The sequence below is a fragment of the Gymnodraco acuticeps genome, unplaced genomic scaffold, assembly GCF_902827175.1.
Source record: "Gymnodraco acuticeps unplaced genomic scaffold, fGymAcu1.1, whole genome shotgun sequence".
NCBI classification, from domain to species: domain Eukaryota; kingdom Metazoa; phylum Chordata; class Actinopteri; order Perciformes; family Bathydraconidae; genus Gymnodraco; species Gymnodraco acuticeps.
Window position 1 is genome coordinate 326728 of NW_022990396.1, and position 16030 is coordinate 342757.

The 16030-nt window shown below is 44.2% G+C and overlaps 1 protein-coding gene across 1 annotated transcript in view; it reads left to right on the forward strand.

The window, feature by feature from the left end:
* The window catches only part of veph1 (ventricular zone expressed PH domain-containing 1), a 101869-nt gene that overhangs the window by 44941 nt on the left and 40898 nt on the right, over positions 1–16030 (forward strand). Inside the window, exons 7-9 of the mRNA XM_034224567.1 lie at positions 11627–11847; positions 13747–13950; positions 15496–15854. Of these exons, the coding sequence (XP_034080458.1) occupies positions 11627–11847; positions 13747–13950; positions 15496–15854 (784 nt within the window). The remainder of the gene's footprint in view (positions 1–11626; positions 11848–13746; positions 13951–15495; positions 15855–16030) is intronic.

Genomic DNA, 16030 nt, shown 5'->3' on the forward strand with positions numbered 1-16030 from the left:
CAAGTGTAAAACACACACTGACCCACCAGACAGGCCGGGCACATCCGGATATTTGATCTGCAGACTGATATCTGCATCAGAAGCGTCTGTCCTAAACAAACACTCCTCAAGACATTTCTGTCTCTCTGTAGCTGAATAGAGAAGAAGAAACATAACTAGCTGCTGGTCTGGTGGGGAGAGAAACATCTACATTTAAGGAATAGTTCAAGAGTAACTGTTAGAGCCTTATTGTGCAATCATGACACACTTTAACGGAACATAAAAAGCAAGAAAGATACTTTTATTAGTGATCATTACAAGAAGGGACAACCTTAACTGCACTCCTCTGCCTCGACTGTGGCCTGGATCGGTCCCATGAGCCTCATGTTGGCCAACACCGTGAGTTTAACACTTGGCTGCCCTGCAGTGTTGGCTTTTCATTTGCCCTTAATGTCACTCCTTTTGACGTAGAAAGTGCTGTTTTTTCAGCCGTTAACTGGCTGTAATTGGCTGTTGTCAAAAGCTGCTAATTACAGATTAATTAGTCGGAGCGAAATGTGAGGTAGGATCGCTGCAGAGTGATGGATGCATTTTGTGATGGATACAAAATAAAGTTTGTTTCCACAGCTGGTTCTTAATTTACCGCACGTCTTCCTGCGGATTGATATGAATGAGCATAGTCCCTTGATCCTCCTTAGCAACGGTATGTTCTCCTTAGCAACGGTCTATGAGTGAGAATTAACAACGTCTGAAATGTCCAAATTGACCAATAAGAATCGACTATTCAACTAACTCATGTTATAAATAAGTGTATAGTACATGAGATAGTTGTATCATCTTCTGTTGCGCAGACGTATTAAGCAACACCTAACTGTCCACTTGTGTAACAGGTCTCACAAAGTCACACACTACAGTCACTCAGTCAGTAGGACAGAGTGAAGGGCCCCCACTTCTCTTGTCCTCGGAGTCCAGTTTAAAGATGTTAGGATCTGTCTGTGTTGGTGTTTTTCTTGTCTTTTTCTATCTTTGGGTTTCCTGTTTTATTTTGTAAAGTGTTCACCCCCGTTTCCTGCTTGTTTGCTTTCTGTCTGTTCCCTCCCTGATTACCCGATTGTGTTCACCTGGTACCTCTGTGTTTTCTCCTCCCTCCTCACCTGTCTCGTGTTTATGTGATTAGTCCTGGGTGTATTTAAGTTCTGGGTTTTCTGTCTCTCTTTGTCGGGTTGTCTTGTGTTGTGAGTAAACTGCGGTGAGTGTTCGGTTCTGTCTCTGAAATATTGTAGCCTTGAAATAAAGGAATTATTTTGTCACTTAAATCTGCATTTGGGTCCTGCTTCCTGCACACCGTAACATTACAACCCGACCAAGATATGGGCCCAGCAGATCCTTTTGAGCAGGAGCTATTGGAGTTTTCCTTTGCTCTGGATGACTGCTCGTATCGATGGTTGGGAGCATCCAGGGTTCAGCAGCGAGAGGCTGTTCTGGCAGAGGCACGCCGGATTACTATGGAGAAGCCAGGCTTGGTTAAATTCTTATCGGGCAGGATTTTGGATTTTCTCACGGTGTGTTATCCCCTGCCTGACAGCCTCAGGCCTCCCAACTCCCGTTTTGATACCACACGCATCGGTGTGGTCCGTCTGGCGTCAGCCCCTGCTTCTCACCCAGTGTTTGCTACAGTCCAGGAGCCATTCGCTGGTACTCGTCTGGCCTTTGGAGGTCCACGGAGCCTCCAAACGGCTCCTAAAGGAAGGAGTCGCAAGGCCAGGTTGGCAGAACGAGCCCAAAGGGCCATGGTTCCAGAACCAGTTCTGGCCCCAGCAGCCATGGTCCTTGCTCCAGAACCGGTCCCGGCAGCCATGTTTCCGGCTCCTGAACCGGACCTTACAGCCATGTTTCCGGCTCCAGAACCGGACCTTACAGCCATGTTTCCGGCTCCAGAACCAGACCTTACAGCCATGATTCTGGCTTCAATTCCGGCCCCCGCAGCCATGGTTCCAGACCCAGCTCTGGCCCCAGCTCTGGCCCCAGCTCTGGCCCCAGCTGCCACAGTCCCATCTCAAGTTTCCTCTCGAGTCCCCTCTCCAGTTTCTTCTCAAGTCCCCTCTCCAGTTCCCTCTCAAGTTCCTTCTCGAGTCCCCTCTCCAGTTTCCTCTCAAGTCCCCTCTCCAGTTTCCTCTCAAGTTCCTTCTCGAGTCCCCTCTCGAGTCACCTCTCGAGTTCCATCTCTAGTCTCTTCTCGAGTCACCTCTCGAGTTCCATCTCTAGTCCCTTCTCGAGTCCCTCCTCTAGTCACTTCTCTAGTCCCCTCTCTGGTCCCTTCCCGAGTCCCTCCTCTAGTCCCATCTCTAGTCCCTCCTCTAGTCAATTCCCTAGTCCCATCTTTAGTCCCCTCTCCAGTCCCCTCTCCAGTCCCCTCTCGAGTCCCCTCTCGAGTTCCCTTCTCTAGTCCTTTCCCTAGTCCCTCCTCAGGTCACTTCTCTAGTCCCATCTCCAGTTCCCTCTCCAGTTCCCTCTCCAGTTCCCTCCTCTAGTCCCTCCTCTAGTCCCTCTTCGAGTCCCCTCTCTAGTTCCCCTCTCGAGTTCCCTTCTCTAGTTCCTCCTCTAGTCCCTCCTCTTGTCTCTCCTCTAGTTCCCCTCTCGAGTCCCCTCTCGAGTCTCCTCTCGAGTCCCCTCTCGAGTCACGTCTCAAGTCCCTACCCAATGTCCTGGTCCGTTGGAGGTTCCGCTGGGGGTCCTGCCAACTCCATGTCTTGTCCCGTTGGAGGTCCCGTCGACTACTCCTCTGCCGGGGGTCCTACCAATCGTATGTCTGTCCCGTTGGAGGTCCCGCCGTCTACTCTCCTGCCGGGAGTCCTGCCAACCCTTTGTCCTGTCCCGTTGGAGGGCCCGCCGTCTACTCTCCTGCCGGGGGTCCTGCCAACCCGTTGTCCTGTCCCCTTGGAGGTCCCGCCGTCTACTCTCCTGCCGGGGGTCCTGCCAACCCTTTGTCCTGTCCCGTTGGAGGCCCCGCCGACTACTCTCCTGCCGGGGGTCCTGCCAACCCTTTGTCCTGTCCCGTTGGAGGCCCCGCCGACTACTCTCCTGCCGGGGGTCCTGCCAACCCTTTGTCCTGTCCCGTTGGAGGCCCCGCCGACTACTCTCCTGCCGGGGGTCCTGCCAACCCTTTGTCCTGTCCCGTTGGAGGTTCTGCCGTCTACTCTCCTGCCGGGGGTCCTGCCAACCCTTTGTCCTGTCCCGTTGGAGGTCCCGCCGTCTACTCTCCTGCCGGGGGTCCTGCCAACCCTTTGTCCTTTCTCGTTGGAGGCCCCGTCGATTACTCTCCTGCCGGGGGTCCTGCCAACCCCATGTCCTGTGCCGTTGGAGGTCCCGCAGACTGCTCTTCTGCTGGGGGTCCTGCCAACTCCATGCCTTGTCCCGTTGGAGGTCTCGCAGACTGCTCTTCTGCCGGGGGTCCTGCCAACCCCATGTCCTGTCCCGTTGGGGGTCCCGCCGACTGCCCTCCTGCCGGGGGTCCTGCCAACCCTATGTCCTGTCCCGTTGGGGGTCCCGCCGACTGCCCTCCTGCCGGGGGTCCTGCCAACCCTATGTCCTGTCCCGTTGGGGGTCCCGCCGACTGCGCTTCTGCCAGGGGTCCTGCCAATCCTGTGTCCTGTCCTGTTGGAGGTCCCGCCGACTGCGCTCCTGCCGGGGGTCCTGCCAATCCTGTGTCCTGTCCCGTTGGGGGTCCCGCCGACTGTCCTTCTCCCGAGGGTTCTGCCAACTCCTGGTTCTCTTCCGTGGGGAATCTTGCCGACACCTGTCCCCACCAGCTCCGGATCCTGTCCGGTCGACACCGGCTCCTGCCCGGTCGACACCGGCTCCTGCCCGGCCTCCGGAGCTGTCCGGTCTTCGCCCTCGAGCCCGGCTCCCTGAGAGCCGCGGTCTTCGTCCTCGAGCCCGGCCCCCTGAGTGCCGCGGTCATCGCCCTCGGGCCCGGTCCACTGACTCTTCCTGCCGTTGCCTTCGCCCTCGGGCCCCGCCCCCAGACTCTTCCTGCCGCTGCCTTCGCCCCTCCATGGTCCCCACCTTGGACTCTGTCTTACCCCGGGCCGTCCGCCCGAGTCCCCCTTTTTGGACTCTGCCTTGCCCCCGGGCCGTCCGCCCGAGACCCCTTCCTGGTCCTCTGCCTTGCCCCCGGCCCGTCCGCCCGAGTCCCCCTTTTTGGACTCTGCCTTGCCCCCGGGCCGTCCGCCCGAGACCCCTTCCTGGTCCTCTGCCTTACCCCCGGGCCGTCCGCCCGAGACCCCTTCCTGGTCCTCGGCCGTGCCCCTGGGCGGTCAGTTCAGTCCCGTCCTCCTGACCCCCCTCCACCCACCCTAGTGGCTTAGTGATGTGTTTTCTCCTCCCTCCTCACCTGTCTCGTGTTTATGTGATTAGTCCTGGGTGTATTTTGTCTTGTGTTGTGAGTAAACTGCGGTGAGTGTTCGGTTCTGTCTCTGAAATATTGTAGCCTTGAAATAAAGGAATTATTTTGTCACTTAAATCTGCATTTGGGTCCTGCTTCCTGCACACCGTAACAAAAGACAATCATGTGAACATTTACGTAAAGGGGGAAACATGGCATGACTGTAACAAACACACATATAATGGAGCTCGAAACCATAACAGAGGTTTTTTTGTATTACTCCGGGTCAACTTTTTCTCCTCAATATTCCTGGTGAATGACCTGCCAACCAACACGCACGCACGCACACACACACTGACACACACACACATACATACACACACACACACACACACACACACACACACACTTGGTTATGCCATTGCCTCAGTGTCCTGTCTTTCTTCACGTTGGAACCATTTGGAAAATAAGCCGTGTTTTTTCTGGGAAATGCCTCCGCAAAGGCCTCCTGGTGATGGCAGTGGAGAGAACCTCCTGTGGATTCTTGTTTTGTGCCACACACACACACACACACACACACACATACACATTTGAACTTGATTGTATCAGGATTGCACAACACTCTTTCTGGCTTCCTTTACCCCCTAAAGAGAGAGTTAGTCTAAAAAAGATTCAGGATTTTGTGTTAGATTAGCATATATCAAAAAGTTAAACAAAGTACAAGATCATAAGATTTCCTAATACTGTTTCAGAAATCGATTGAATTCTATGGTCATTTTTAAAGCTGTAGTTTGTGGTGGTCTTGTTTTTTCATTATTACATGGCTTAGTTGAATACTCGATTCTGATTGGTCAATTTGAACCTTCCAGAAATGTGTAATACTTGCTAACAGGAGCACAGACCGTTGCTAAGGAGGCCGCTCTGATCAAGGGACTATGCTATACACATATACATATACATATACTATATCAATCCACAGAAAGAGGCCCGGTCAATTTAAAAAAACAACAACCTTGAATTCATGATGGCTGAACTGTCCCCAGTGAAGAAAATAAAAAGAGAAGTAGCGAGGTTAAAAGACAGAGGGCTGAACGTCAGAGAAATCAACAGAAGAAGACAGACAGGAAGTAAACACTAACAGAAACAAAGTATGGGCTCTCCATATTTTTGGCAGTCAAAAGCCTTTAAATTAAGTAACAAATCATTTATTTAATAATTATTTTTAAAGAATAGAGCGTCCAAGATATATATCTACATTAGTTTAACCTCTTTAGCCGTATGAAACCTTTTCAAAATAACAAGTCGAGAAGGTAAAAAATAACTCTCTCTGCTCATAACTCATACAAATGTAAGACTTGGCAAGGGGTTGAAAATACAAGCCAGAAAGTTTGGGAACGACTGGCAGAGAAGAGGAACAGGATATTCAGTCTATGCAGGGGATTTCAAAAGATGCTGCTGACCAAGATCATAATCGAACTCCTGCCAAAACAATACTTTTTAACACAAAATAAGGTATAACTCACCAATGTAACTTTGAGTAAAACATTTTACTGTTGAGACAGAAGTTGTAATAGTAGAATATACATTATGAACAGGCTTGGGGAGTAATAGATTACATGTTGCGATAACGTAATCAGGATACAAAAAAGTTACATGGCTAACAATTGGTGGATTACAAGCAGGATTGTTGATGTTAGTAAAAAAAACTCAAAAGAGCATATAGTGCAGGGGTGTCAAACTCAATTTCATCTCGGGCCACATTAGCATCATGGTTGCACTCAAAGGGTCGGTTTTATATATAAGACTATATAAAAAATACATATATAAATATTTAATATATATAAAAAAATGCCCCTGCATTGGATGATTATCGGATAGGGTAATAACTTCACAATTAACTACGTCTGAAAGCATGAAGTCTAGGGCCAATAATTGCAAGTCTCTTCAGTGAGAATGTCAGAAAATAATTTAAAAAAAGAAAAACCAAAAAAAAAAAAAAAAAGTGACATTTTGAAAAAAAATTAACATTTTGAAAAGTAAGTCAGATTCGGAGAAAAAGACACATTCTAAGAAAAAAGGCACATTTTGAAGAAATGTTTTCGCATTCTGAGAAAAAAAGTCACATTTGAGATGCATTGTGGGACATGTAGTTTATGGGCAACGTGCTTCTCTAAATCGGCATGTAACCGTATAATAAACATATTATATTCTTTGCAAGCTCTTGTGGGGCCACATCAAATGAAGCCCCCGGGCCTTGAGTTTGACACCCCTGATATAGTGTTTGTTGTAAAAGGATCAGATTGTATTTTTTCTTTGTAAACTGAATCTGCTTTATGGTTTTCACTTTCAATTAGGTTCCTCATTACATGTTTTAACTGGTAAAAGTAACCCTTCAGTCAGTCATTAACCAAATCTAATGACTCTTTCTTATTGCCATGTGGTATTAAAGTACTCAAGTCATATTCAACATTTAGTTTTGATAAGGAAAGTTTGATGTTGTTGTACTACGGGAATATCACTTTTGATGTACAGCACTTTGCTCCAGATCTTAAATTACTCCGTTCAGATAGAGAAATATCAAGGGAGGAATCATTTACCCGAACGAAACACACAGCAGTATCTCCATGGGGATTGTCAGTGTGCCAGACTGCAGCTCCAAAGGAAGCAGATATCAATGTTAGCAATAAAATAAAGCAGGTTGGTGATTTGTCCTCATTCTGGACCGTTGCTGTGTTTTCTTTTCTTTTTAACTCTTAAAACAACTCAGTATCATGCATCGCTTAAGGGAAGTGTTTTAACAAATATCTCTACCGCCAGAAAAGATTGGCTTCCTGTGTCGATGCAGTAATGATAATGAAGTGATGGAAGTGAACGGGCCAAAGTGTGTCTTTGTGGACACATGAGACGGAAATAACTGATTCATCTTTCCAGATCCGTATCCATCCTGTCAGATTTGGCACTTTCTTGGAATATCTGTTACTCAACGATAATTATTTGGACATTATTAAACGTCATTATTAAAAACAACAGTTCTTGGTTCTTTTAAACTTCCTGTTATTGTGCAAGAAAAAAACAGTTACGTGTTTAGGACATCAAATGTTAGCCAAGTGCTTTCTCCAGATAATTAAATAGTGTGATGATTAAGGCTTAATTTGACCAAGCTGGCTTTCATTAGCATTTCTGTGAACTGTCTCACTTTTAAACACTAAATCTTGCCATTTGTGCTGATGTTGTAATGTTTGGAAGTATAGAAACTATTCCTTGAAAACACAATCAAAGCATTAACGGTAGGATAGGTAAGAATGGAGAAACCAGCTCGAGTGCACTCGAATTTGAAAGTACGTAACCGAAAACAATCTGCCCCTTCCTCCAGACTTCCTTACAGAGCCCCTCCTCCAACACACACGAACGCGCACATGACCAATGAGGGCACGAGATAAGTTTGACTAAAATGATTGGTCGTGCTTTTTACAGCGCCACAGCTTCCACAGATGAATTGTTTTAATGTATTTATTGTCAAAGCATTTAATATATTCATTGCTATCGGGATGTTAAGAGCATTCCATGGAATATAACAAGAAGTGTTTCTGAAGTGAATTACCTACCCCACCTTTAACTGTGTGCAGAAGTATTGCAAATCCCAGTAAAGCATTTTGAACTGCAGGTTAACAAACTCCTAAATACCTATTAGCATTTAGCTACGGTTTTACTTTTTCTAGTAGTTTGAGCTAGTGTACAAATAGCACCCTACTGAGAATGCTTGTAAAACATTCCCACACTGTGCAGTATCTGCATTCTTCTCTTCCATGAATACCAGTGATCAATCTCTGTAAACACAGGTTTTCTCCGTCTGTCTTTCGGACCCTTCGTCAATCAGTGGTCGAAATCAAGTCCTATGTCTTTTCCAAACCACTGTTCCTTAACTCTAGGGCAAAAGCGTGTTGGGGTTAAGGAAAGAAGGGAAGGAGGATTCATCAGGATTTAGGAAAATATTTTGATTGATTGATTGATACATTTAATTTCGAACCAGTAAAATAAATAATTACAAAACAAAAAAAATGTTGCAGTGCATAGTCATGTAAGAGAAATCAAAACAAAAAAAAGATATTTACAACAACAACAACAACAACACAACAACATTAGCAACATAAACAGTCCCACATCTAGTGTTCGAAAAGGAGTGAGAAGAAGTATCATTTATTTAATCTCACCCCCTTGTCCCTAAATGATTTATTTATAATCTATAATCTGCAATAATTATCATTATTATTAATTATTATTGCTTTTATTATCAATCTGCTTTACCTGTTGATTTACAAATATACATATACACAAAGAGACTGCAATGAGACAGGGAGACGTCATTAATTACAATTCTCAATACAGCCGACTTCTATGAGACATCTAGATACTTCACCCCATGTGTTCTTATGGTGTTGTTTATGTGGGCTTTATAAACGTGGACAACAGAGACAAATACATTGTTCATTACAAAGGTTGGAATTAAATAAATATGGTGTATTTACTTAAATATGTTAAGTAAACATGAATCCCAACTAGTATGTTTGTATGATAATATTTTGAATAAATGTAACTGTATGCATTATAAGCATAACTTGTTAGGCCTAAACATTTATCATTTATCACATTCCTTGTTTTTTGTTTATTTTGTATTTCCTTTGATGTCTTAAAGGTATGGTATGTAATTCACTTCAGAAACACTTTTTGTTATATTCCATGGAATGCTCTTAACATCCCGATAGCAATGAATATATATATATAGTGCTTTGACAATAAATACATTAAAAAATATGATCTGTGGAAGCCGTAGCACTGTAAAAAGCACGACCAATCATCTGAGCCGGCCCAACTAAAATAACTGGATGGCCTACCTGCCTGTCAGCCTTCCATCTGTGCACAAACTTATCTCGTGCCCTCATTGGTCATGTGCGCGTTCGTGTGTGTTGGAGGAGGGGCTCTGTAAGGAAGTCTGAAGGAAGGGGCTGATTCTTTTTGGCTGCGTACTTTCAAATTCTAGCGCACTCGAGCTGGTTTCTCCATTCTTACCTACCCTACCTTGGCTTTAAGTATAGTTTGTTGCACTGTAGCTTTGCATTCGACAGAAAAACCTTTAAATCGTTGAAAATAATAAAGAAAAGTTTGCGCCTTCCTTAAGAAATACCATAGATATTAGTCGGTTAAACCTAGCAAAGTATTTTTCTGTGTCGAAGGTGAGCATATTGAATACTCCTAGAACAAAAAGTGTTTTGAGGATGTTGAAATGTTCTGTATGTGTGTACAAAGAACGATGGGAAAGTAATGGGGAGCATTGTGGAAAAATAAGAAGTTCATATTTTTTACATTACATGTCATTTGTTAGACGCTTTTATCCAATGCAACTTACATACATTCAGTACTGTGGGCAATCCCCACAGGAGCAATTTGGGATCAAGTGTCTTACCCAGGGACACAACGACATGCTGACTGTAGTGCAGTGGTTCTCAAAGTGGGGGGCCCCCAGGGGGGCGCAGAGGCATGACAGGGGGGGCGCGAGAGACCAGGAGGAAAAGTGGTTATTAAAAAAATATATATATGATCCAGTACTATTACGTCTGGGTCTCTGTGTTTCATTAAAGCTCGGCTCTGTGTGTGTGTGGAACGAGCCATTTTGTGTGCGTGCGCGAGCGAGAGAGAGAGAGCGCACCGGTACCGGAGATCGTTGATGTTAGCTTCTGGTACTAGCGAGCTACGCTAACGGATATAAGGAGTTTTTTCAACAACAAGGTGGAGGAGAGTCCTCTCCTGTCAGACTGAGAGACTCAGTGAGCTAAAGGACTCTCTCAGTGGGTCTCAGACGTTTTGGTCACTATTAATGTAAACAATTATTTCCGAGGCACACGTTTATATGATCATTATAGTTATACAAAAATAAGAGAATAAATTAAAAACAGGTATGAAATACTATATGACAGTAAAACAAGAATACAGTTTAAAAGGGTGATTTGTAAAATATCTATAAAGAAATAATAAATCTGTTTACAGTTCTGTGTTGAGAGAGGTATCCATAGATCTCTTCATTTTGCTCTCAAAGTGCACCAGATTGATGCATTTAACTTCAATATTTAAAAATAAATCTTCCTGGGGGAGCTTGCCCCCGGACCCCCCTATGTGAGGTCCACACACCACCTATAAAAATAGCACTTTACCCCTGCTTACACCTATATGCCGTGAGCTGATTATCGAGCCTTCATTGTAACAGTCGCGGGTACATTGTGTATATGCGTGGGGAGTGTTGCAGTAGAAAGTTCCACTGTAGCGCCCGGTACATTAATGGAAAACCCTAAATGTTTGAGCACCCTCCATGAAACGTCAAGCTACCCCACAGTACCCCCAAAATAAATCTCTGGCTCCGCCACTGAGCCTGACTATTTGTGTTGGGGGGGCCCGACTTTTTTTTCTTCTCCAAAGCCCCCCTTTGGAGAAAAAAAAAAGCCTGACAGAAAAAGTTTGAGAACCACTGCTGTAGTGGGACTCGAACTTGCTATCCCCTGATTCAAAGTTCAGCACACTAAGTTCAGCCCACTGAGCCACAGCCTCCCTATATTTTCTTGCAGAGAGCATGTGTTTGTAGTTATAATTGTTTGTCAAGATTTAGAAACAAAAGACTTCACAAAAACACCCCAAACTGCTTGAAAATGAAAATGATGTGTAGCAAATTAGATAAAATGCATTTCTCTTTCACGAAAAGACATGTAGTGAAACAATACTTTTAAAGCTTGCCTCATTTGTAGTCATTTTCAGTACACTGAGAAGCAACCCACAACAATAGAAATAAACACTAAACCAAATGTTTTGTAAACAATAAAACTCCTTTTTATTCTTTAGAGATGTTCTCATATCTTTGTATAGTTTTAATCGTGGACAAACAAAGCTTTATTATTAGGGCTGGCTCAGGCTTGCATTGAGCAATATCCTGGGTCTTATATTTTGTTTTATGGTACTGTATTTTATTTGTTTTATTGCCTTGACCATTCTCCAGGGCTTTTTTATTTGTATTATATTTTGTTTTAGTTGATTTTATTTTTTTAAACATTCACATTACACATAAATTGGATGTTGTATTTTAGCTATATTTTTTACCCTGTCATTAATTCAACTGTACAAAGTCCCCTGTGAAAAATGTGTAATTTCTGATATTTGTCGATATAAATAAAATGTCATTGAATATGTTATCTTCCTCCCTGTGCTGCCTCCTCTCTCCAGGCTCACGCTCATGGCTCGTTGGTGTACCTGGTGTCCTGTCTGGGCAGCATGGACCACAGCTTTCACCACACACTGCTGCTGGAGATCAGAGCGCTGACAGACCGCTACCCGTGTTTACTGGGCGGCTGCGGGAAAGACATCTACAGGATGAGCAACTCCTTCACCGCTATAGCTCGCCTGCTAGGGAGGAGACTGGAGGAGAGCACGGCCACGCACTGCAGGTTAGTCACGCACATTCACAGGCAGTGGTGGGAGAAGTGCTCAGGTCTTAAAGAGGACATATTCTGCTCATTTTCAGGTTCATATTAGTATTTTATGTCTCTATTGTGACATGTCTCCATGCTTTAATGTTCAGAAAGCTCTTTATTTTTCTCATACTGCCTGTGCTGCAGCAACTCTTTTCACCCTCTGTCTGAAACCAGAGCCCGGTCTGCTCTGATTGGTTAGCTGGCCGACTCTGATGTGATTGGTCAACCACTTAGGCATGTCCAGCCCCTTAGCCTAACACGTGCAATGTGTTGGAGCACTAGTCAATAGAAATGCAAGTGTTAGAGATGTCACTATGTTCCAGAAGTAAACAAAGGAGTCCTATAGAGTGCCACAGTGACGCGTCCTAAAACCCCGAAGTAAACTCCTTCCGGTTCCTTCGACAAAAACCAATGCAATTTCTCCATAGGATTTTGGAAAATAGCTCGAAATAAGGTCTGCGGTTGACACAAATTGAAGAGACAGATCACGTTTTGTTCAGCCGGATAATATCCACATGTCTACCCTACTTTTATCATTTTTGTCTCTTCAATTTGTGTCAACCACAGACCTTATTTCGAGCTATTTTGCATTGCATTGGTTTTTGTCGAAGGAACCGGAAGTGGTAAAATGCTAACTTACTTCCGGGTTTTAGGATGCGTCACTGTGGCTCTCTATGGAGGCGTTTCAGGCAGGGGGGGGGGGGGGGGGATTTTATTGTTTACTGACCATTTACATGCACAGAAACCTATATAACACACTACAGGAGAAGGGAAACCCCAAAGGCCTCTTTAAATGCTTCAATAAAGAAAGCCTGCTGTAGCTCCAGATGTAACCTACAGGCATTAGAGAGGTAATCACCTTCTCTTCTAACAAGTCAAGAAAGCGAATAATAAATTATCCCAATTTGTTGTATGTATGGATTTCTGGGCACGCTCAATTAGCTGAATTTGTGAATTCAAAACAAAAATCTAAGTACGCCTGCTGTACAATTGAATCTGGATCAAACATGATAGTAACACAAGTTTAACAAAATATATTTCAATACTGATTCCTATTTGAAACTAAAGTGCTGTGTTTATCAGCATGCCACAGAGAGTAGTCGAAAGTTGCACAAAGCCAAGAGGATACACATACTGAGCCAACACATGTATTCAATTTTTTGTTCTAAGACTTAAAGAAATGTGGATTGCCTTATGTCTAAGTCTGACCTCCGATGACTTTGTTCATGTTACTGCCATATTTACAACAAATGGAAGTTATAAAAAAGTGCTTTAAATGCAGTGTGCATGCTCAACATCTGAATGTGTGTTAATGTTCATAAGTTTACTGGGATTCATCTGGCTGCAGTGTGGGAACGACACGCAAAGCATTACCCGAAACGAGAACATGATGTGCATGATTGGAGGCTTCCAGAGACTTTGCTTGGGGTCTTCTGGAAAAACGATAGAGGGGTCGAGAGAAGCAGGATGGTTTATTAGGGAAAGAGCAGGGGGGTGAAGAGGGAGGAAAAACAACAAACGTAGGCAGTTGGAATTCCTCTTTCAGAAAACAAGTGGAGTGTTTAATGAAGTTATAAAGGGGGGGGGAAATAGCAACACATCGTGCAAGAGGGAATCATTTGTTTGGTTTGGGAGAGAAAGAAAAGATAGGGGGAAAAACAAAGCCAAAGAGGTGAGATTTTGCCAGGAAAAGGGGGACGCATGGGGTGAGAGACCCAGGAATAGAGCCAGTCACCGTGAGAGGGCCAGAAGGGGAGAAAAGGGGGGAGAGGTGAATAATAAGGCTACTGAAGTCCATCCAAATGTGTCTGTTCTCACATGCCCAACACATGCAACCCTTCGCCTTATAGTCTCTGTGTGTGTGTTTTACAGGCTGGACGAGATGTCTCCCTTTGCCTCTCTTGCAGGGGGAGGACGGGGGTCAGAGCAGCGGCTGCAGCTGAAGATCCAGGCCTTTGAGGATAAGATGGGGGAGGAGGTGGGAGAGGAGGAGGCGGAGGACTCTCCCGCCCCGCAGCGACGCTACAGCCTGAGCCAGGCCGTCAGGGAGGAGCGCAGAGAAATGAGATTCAACAGGTCGGTTAATACGTAGCTTTACAGCCCGTAATATACTTATATCTTGAGTGAAGGAAAGTATTTTTATCACTGTCACTGGGTAACCTGGTCAAATGGAAATATGGCCAAGCCTACAATTTTCTTTTTACTTTAAACTTAAAGGTGGGGTAGGTAAGTTTCAGAAACCAGCTCGAGATACACTTTTTGTTATATTCCATGGAATGCTCTTAACATCCCGATAGCAATGAATATCTTAAGTGCTTTGACAAAAAATCCATAAAAAAATGTCATCTGTGGAAGCCGTAGTACTGTAAAAGTAATCCAATCCGTTTAGCCGGGCCGGCTAAACGGATTGGATTGCCGCCCTGTCTGTCAGCCTTCCATCTCGTGCACGCACAAATGTATCTCGTGCCCTCATTGGGCGTGCATTGCAGCAGTACTTCAATGACTCGCCAGCAACAGGCAGCCACTTTCACCAGTCTGCTGACGTCATGTGCGCGTTCATGTGTGTTGGAGGAGGTGCTCTGTAAGGAAGTCTGAAGGAAGGGGCGGATTCTTTTCGACTGTGTACTTTCAAATTTTAGTGCACTCGAGCCGGTTTCTGAAACTTACCTACCCTACCTTTAATTAAACTAAATATATAAACGTATACAATTCATTATATTATTTTATTTATTTAACTATATTATTATTATTATTTTTATTATTTATTTATTTTTTAATTCAGCCTTTATAGAATGTCTATTATTTAATTACTTGTAAATTATTATTGCCCTATTTATTTTATTTATTATTCTTAAATTGGTTACGGTTCGGGAGGTATTACAGTTAGTCTATGGTTTGTATGTAGGTGAGTAATTTGCCTGCCATGCTCAATTTAAAGTATCTAAAAATGTACCTACTAACCTCAACTAGTGTCTACCAGCTAAGGTTGCTACCTTACAATCTACCTTATGTAAGAAAGGCACACACTGTTTACAAAAGATCAGTATCTTTAACAAAGTAAAGCTAATGCAAACAATACACCTGCCATGCACTGAAATCCAGGCATTTTACTGTTTTATATGGTTTTCTTAGGTTTACTAAATTATCGTCAACAATGTCCTCTTGAATGCCAAAGCGTCTGAATAGTGTCAAAAACCAAAAACAGGAAGCAGACCAAATTAGTTTAGACTTTTAATTTAGTTGATCAGTGGCGAACCGTCAGTGCCCTCTAGGCCCTCTCTAATATATATTTTTTAAATAGTTTTTATTTCGATTTTTTATTAGTTTGACCAAAATAACTTGATTTAATTGTATTTAGAATAACATTTCCAAAGAAATAAATCCTTTGAATCTGCCTATTCAGTTTCTGTTTGAATGTGAAGGGTTAAATGAAAGAAGCTCGTCTCTTCGAGTTACTGTGAAGAGAGGAGGTGAGTGGTGGTCCTGCTGTAAATTCACAGAGGGCCCGCTACAGTAACTGAACAAGAGAGTAATGTCAAATGACCGTACAATTGCCTAGGTATAAAAGTCACAGCTCGGCACTGTAGTTGATAGTTTACATTTCCTGTTTTTTCCTCTCAGGTCAAAGAGCTTGGCCCTGCATGCTGTGCGCTCGCGCTCCATCACCTCCGACACCGGAGAGGACGCCGAGGGCCTGGAGCCGAGTGCAGACTGCATCTTCTCACAAACAAACGTGAATTCACTCTTAGAAAACCAGGAAGCACCGCCTGCTGAGAGCAAACTGAGGGAGGACAGCTCGACGCTCATCCCTGATGTCAAAGAGGTGGAGAACTGTCAAAGCAATGAGAAAAAGAAGGAGAACGAGGAGGAGGAAACTGACACACTCTTCATCCATCTAAGAGACAATATGGAGGCGATCAGCGAGTTCTGCAGAGACATCTTGCAGCAGATCCCCATTCCTGAGCAGTGTGTGATAGAAGGTAACACAAGCAGATTTCTTTGAGATATGATTTAATGACTGTGTTATTGCAGTAGATGGTGGAGATAAGTGTGGTCCACAGAGAGGAAGGGGGAAGGTTTGTGTGACCTGCTGAACCTGAAGGAGATTACAGTCAGAGCTAGGCTTAATTAATGATGTGGTACGAATACGCCTCGT